At 35.1% G+C, this 6,228-nt stretch overlaps 1 protein-coding gene across 1 annotated transcript; it reads right to left on the bottom strand.

The window, feature by feature from the left end:
• On the bottom strand, positions 1 to 3,668 carry LOC106758236 (laccase-17). Its single transcript, XM_014641178.2, has 6 exons — positions 3,469 to 3,668; positions 3,196 to 3,347; positions 2,787 to 3,031; positions 2,355 to 2,483; positions 692 to 1,657; positions 1 to 416 (listed from the first exon to the last, which is right to left on the bottom strand). Exons 1-6 carry the CDS (start codon positions 3,577 to 3,579, stop codon positions 286 to 288), a joined length of 1,734 nt encoding a protein of 577 aa, XP_014496664.1. The 5' UTR covers positions 3,580 to 3,668; the 3' UTR covers positions 1 to 285.
• Between the last annotated feature and the right edge of the window lie 2,560 nt (positions 3,669 to 6,228).

The following is a 6,228-nucleotide window of genomic DNA, read 5'->3' as shown; positions in this document are numbered from 1 at the left end:
TGAGAGGAATCAATCAAATTTCAATTATCAGCAATTGCTTTGAACATTGTGTAAGGAGGCAAAACCCCTGTGACTGCTCATTCCAAACCAACCAACCAAACATGACAGCAACATCAAGACTAACCAAACCGTTTACCCGAACAAACTAACCCCACACTTAGACGAGTCACAACTTATTTGTTTTCCCTCTACACATCAAAAGAATAAACATTTGTTGAAAACAAAGGAACAAGAAACATTCGAGAGTAACTGAGGAAGAACCCAGCCCAAAAGGGTCAGTCAAAGTCAACATTTTGGAAGATCAGAAGGGGGTGGTTGAAGCTTCTGGTTGGGTCCAGCTCCATCCAATACTAGCCATGCCATTCTCAATCCCCAACTTGTGTGCAGGTCCAGGTGACAGTGCATGAACCACACTCCTGTTTCAACCATAACTCAAATGTGACATAGATAACAATGACATTAGACAGAGACAGGTTTACAAACTCATGCATGACAATTTCATTTTATCTGATAAAACTTTTTCTAACAAAGGGATTATGTCATGCATACCTTCAACTTTTATAGAAACTTCTCTAACTTTTAGAAAGGTATGCAAAGTATATCTTGTTATATTTTTATATTTTCTTATAACAAGAATATGTTCTATATGATACAACACGCTACAAGAATGTTGGCATTGAAAAATACATACCTGGGTTGTCTGCTTTAAACCGAATAGCAATCCAGCCACCAGCAGGAACACCAGCTGTGTTCCTCTCAACTGGGTCAACAAGATTAAACTTTGCAGGGTCATTGTTAGGGTCATAGTTTCCAAAGCCTTGCCCCACAATAAAGAAGTCATAACCATGAAGATGCAAGGGGTGGCTCTCAGCCCCAAGAATATTAGTATCCTGCAACACTACCTCCACACTGGTGTTGAACTTGAGCACCACCAACTTTGTGTCATTGGTGACCATTGTATTGTTTGGAGGTGTTCCTGTGTAATTGAAAGGGTTCAAAGGGGTAGCAGGAAAATCAGTCTTGAAAACCCCATTAGTCTGTCCAGAATAGTAGGCCTGCATGATGGAAACAGAAGATGGAAGTACAAAGGAAATATTGTTCACTGAGGCTGCAAACTTGGTGCTGTTGCTTGGCCCTTGACATGTTGTGTTTTTGGGGCAAGGATTGGTCCCTAGCCCCACAGTGAAGAAAAATTTTCTGTCCACTTTCTGGGGTACGTTGACGGGGAATTTAGCATTGGCCAAGCTTCTGAATTTTCCTGTGAAGTTTGCCACAAAGTTTGTGGCATTTATCGGTGGCAAAGTTGGTTTGAGAAGGGTGAGATTTTTGAGAGAAGATTGGTGCAAAGGTTGGTTGTAAATGAGGATACCAGCGGTTGTAGAGTTGTCAAAGGTGCCACGGCCTGTGAAATAAGGTCTAGCAGCCATTTGGTATGAGGCATTGGGAAAATATGGCTTGGTTTTGAGAAGAACGTTTGTGGTTTGTCCAGGTGCTATGAGGAGTGTATCTGTTTCAAATGGTTTGGTGTATTTAGCATCTGCTTCAACCACAATTAGGGTGTGATTGGCTATGCTAAAGAAGAGTTCTTCGTTGAGTGCAGCATTGATTAGCCTTAGCAGATATGTCTTGCCTGGCTTCACCTTTAGTGTGTATGTATCTTCAAAAATCAATCATGAATTATATCATTAAGTTTTCTGTCATAGATGAAAAGGCACTTGTGTGCAGTTGATTATTGATTTTTTATTGTTACCAACTTTGTCTACTCTACCTATTATGATATTTATAAGTAGCATTTGGTTCCCATAATTAATGACCCTCCTATCATATTTATCTAAATGTACTTGTACTTTTTTACTTTAAGAACAAAAAAAATGGTTTTCATTTTCATTGTTTGTTTTTACTTTAAGCTATAAAATATATTCATTTTTTTTTTCTAATTCTAAAGATAAGCATAAGAAATAATAAAAACAACTCTTTTTCACTATTTCATGTAGAGAATTTTCAACATTAAAAACAAAAAACTTTTATTATTTTTCATTATTTCCTATACAATTTTGTATAAATTAGATTATTTTGTTATTAAACACAATAGAAAATTGAAATAAAATTTCTCGAACAAGTAGTCAATTTTCTCTCCTAGTTTTTTTACCCAATCTTCAATCATTACATGTGGTAAGAGTGAAACAATGAATATGATTGAAAAATGAAGTTTAACAATCCACTAGGATACTTATTGTGTCTCTAAACACCCTGTTAATGTTCAAAAGTTCCTAGCTCTATTTATCTTTTAAAAAAACACCCCTTCATAGGATATATTGAAGGTCCAAGCCATTATAGAAGACTTTGTTTTGTACCTTTAGAGGAACAATTATACAAAGGCCCAGGAAGTCCATTGATGGTGTATGCATCTGAAACATTAGGTCCCCCTCCTGTCTGCAGGGCTTGACTTATTACAGCTTCTGGGTCTACATTAAACCATTCCCCTGCAATCCCAAAACAAAGTTACCACCATATATATATCACTAAACTTCATATTAATTGTATATGTAAATATAAATATACTTATAACGTTATATATGTGTATATGTATGAGATAGTATCTCTAAATATAAAAAAAGGAGCTAATCTTGATCATACCATTACGTAGGAAATGCCAATATTACTTTGATTAAACGTATTACTCTTGACTACTTATTTTTATTCCTTGGTCAAGACTTGTTTTCTTCTGTTCTCAGACAAGACTAATGAGCTTACTATAATGTGTGGTAGGTAATAATAAACTATACCAAAAAGAATGGGGATTTCTTTGTATGGTTTCTGGAATGGATAAGATTCATTGTGCTTGGGGAGGATGATGATGGGACCATAAATGGTTGCTCTCAGCCATGATATGTGAGCATGCCAAAGCAGAGTTCCTCTCTGCCCAACTATGGTGAAGTTGTATGTGTATGACTGGTTGGTTTGTATAGGACATTGTGTCACATATGCTGGTCCATCAGCCCACCCACTTGTTAACTGACGGATACCATGCCTGCAACAATCCAAGATCAGTACTAAAATTGCATGATAACAAATTTGCATGAGTAACTCTTATATGACTTGAAAAACAGTTATTATAAAAGATAGCCTAAGAATACAGTAATGTCTAGGAGAGAGTGCTAACATGGTTAACCACCTTAACTAGAAAGCACATACCAATGAATGGTGACATTGTTTGAGACATGGTTAACCACCTTAACAACAACCCTATCACCTTCCCTAGCCACCAAGCGAGGTCCTGGGAATTTACCATTCACACTCAGAATGTTCCTTGTGTGGCACAGTCTGGTTACATTCAGGTACTCCACCTATTGTACACATGAAGAAGAAAACAAGTGGAAAGATTAGGAGTGTTCAAATGAATGCAAATGCAACTTTTGAAAACTAAAGAAACTCCATGATGCTGCATGATGAGTTTTGTCACTGTACATTGAATGTGTAGTGCCTTGTTATGCTGACTACAAACTCAGGAAACAATGCTAAAACCCAGAAACCAAAGAGAAGAACTCTGAGAAAAGAAGGAAAGTAAGGGGAATCCATGTGTTGTGTTGGTTGGGAAAAATGAACTTAGATAAGATTATATAGAGAAAATAGAGGTTTGTCAGGTGGACATATGGTTGTAGGTCTAGTTTAATTTTAGAGTGGACATGAAGTAATTAATAATTGTAAGTCTCACAATGACCCTTAAGCATTGGATGAGTATATGCAGAGGGCTGACCTAAAGACTATGATGACAACCCTTAAGACTACCAATTTTCCTTGGATTTCATTTTTTCATGTCTTATCATTTACACCTGTCTTAAGGCAATTCTAAGCAAGCAATAATCACCAGTTGTTAAAATCCATCATATATTTTTTCATACTTTGCTATAGTGTCACATCTTTTTTTCTCAATAATATAATTATACTTATACTCAATTTCGATAACTAGACCTAGTCATTTATACTATGACAAAAACACTACAGACGCGAATTACCGGCGGCTTTTTACCGAAGGCTTTAAGTCTTTCGATAAGTTATGTTTTCTGAAGAATTTATCGGCAGCCTTTGAAAGAGTACAATACTGAAGGATTTATATCGTCAGTAATGGAAATATTATTTACCGAAAGCCTCTGTCCTTTGGTAAGTTGTTCGACTATATGAAATAAAAAATTTGGGATTTCAGTATCCCATTCTGCCCAAATACATTTTGCGAAAGAGCTTCCCCCCAAACCTAAGCACTTATCTCTGCCCTTTTTTCAATTTCTTCGAGTAGAGAACCAACCCTATTTTTCTTTCCTCCGTCGCGAATAATCTCCCTTTCTGGTCCTAAGATGGTTGAGCACACCCATTGACAGTGTCAGGTGGTAGGGTTCGTGGCTGTTGGAGTTGCGTTGAGGGATTTAGGAGCTGGTTGGTGTTGCAGTTGAGCAAATGTGAGTGAAGGGTGTTGGTGGATGCCATATCTTGCTTGACGTGTCGAGTCTTGCTTTCTTTACAACATATGCCCTTTTGGTCCTGCTCTAGGCTGAGATTTATTACCAGGTAAGTATGATTTGTTGTACATTTGCTCCCCCTATGGGTTGTTTGTCTTGTGTGATTTTCTTTCCATGGCAGTGTGTTTAGCTGTCTGGTTTTGATTCCGTCTCTGTGTTTAATGCTTTTGCAGGCACGTGTTGTGATGTAACGATTGGTGGACTGAAACCAAGTTTCTACACAATCAATTTTGTGGTTTATATTGCTCAGGTGAAAATTCTATTTATTTAGGAAGTTTGTGTATGTAATGAACTATTAAGCGATGATTGACTTTGGTTGTGACTCTCGACATGTTTGCTGAAGGGAAAGTTTATGCAATATCCAATATAGAATGATATTTTAGTTAATTGAAAGATATAAAATAATGATACTTAGTTTATGCAGTATCCAACATGCTATTTAAAAAATACTACAAAACTATTAAATATAAAATAATGATATATATTCTCTAATATAATCTTTTTAGGTTTAAACCTCTTTTTGGTCCCTAAGTTATAAGCGGATATTCAGTTTAGTCCCCTTTTTAAAAATGTAAATCTTTGGTCTCTAAGTTATAAAAAATGTATCAAATGAGTCCTTTTTTGACTTGAAATACTGTTTTTTGTTGTTTGTCAACAACTGCTACATCTTTAGATTGCTTTGATTTGTTTCTTAATAATAACAGCACTTTACATTGCTCTTTGTACTTTGACCATGAACATCAAAAAAGGACTCATTTGATACATCTTTTATAACTTAGGAACCAAATGTTTACATTTTTAAAAGCGGGGATTAAACTGAACATCCGCTCATAACTTAGGGACCAAAAAGAGGTTTAAACCATCTTTTTAATATATTCATTCTTATGCTGCCTTTTTTCATATACAACTACTCTTAAAAGTTGTCATTATATCACGTATTTCACTCATTCTTTTGTATAGTGTTGTCAAAACGGGCTATCCGGCTCGATTCGATCCGGCTTACCACAGATTACTCACTTAATGAGTCAACCCAATCCGACTCATTTATTAGTGAGTCAAAAAAAATTTGAACACGATTCGACCTACCACGAGTTGGTGGATAAACGGATTGGCTCACTGACTCACTTAATTACAATTTTTTTAAATAAAAAAAATTACAAACTTTGTATAATTCAAATCTAAACAAGTTTCACTCCCAATATAGGTGTTTAATTAATTTTGAAAATAAGAAACTTAAATATTTTTTCAAACAAAAAAAAAGTAATAAATAAATTTTTTATAAAATTAAAATTAATTTTTAATAAAATAAAGTTAGGTAAGTGAGTTGATGGATCAACCCAGTCCACCACAGTTCAACTCGGATAAACCCGATTTAAATGAATCGAGTTGAATTCTGATTCGCATAGAATAAAAATATAATTTTTTCAAACCTAACCTGATTCGAACTCGTGATAAGTCAGATTAACCCATGAGTTGTATCAATTTTCACAGCAGTACCTTTGTATATATTTGTTTTTTCAAAAAAGATGTTTTTCATCTCTTCATTAATCCTACTAGAGAGTCCATTAATGTACACTTTTATTTCTTTTGATCTCCGTATCTTTATTTTTATCACCTCATACTTATATTTATATTTGTTTCTATAAAGTTCTCTCTCGAAGTCTGTATTGAAGTGTCCATCAAAAGATACGCAAAAGAAAAAATAAATAATAAC

Source organism: Vigna radiata, chromosome 4, assembly GCF_000741045.1.
Source record: "Vigna radiata var. radiata cultivar VC1973A chromosome 4, Vradiata_ver6, whole genome shotgun sequence".
Lineage (NCBI taxonomy): Eukaryota > Viridiplantae > Streptophyta > Magnoliopsida > Fabales > Fabaceae > Vigna > Vigna radiata.
This window is presented reverse-complemented; position numbering and strand designations above follow the sequence as displayed.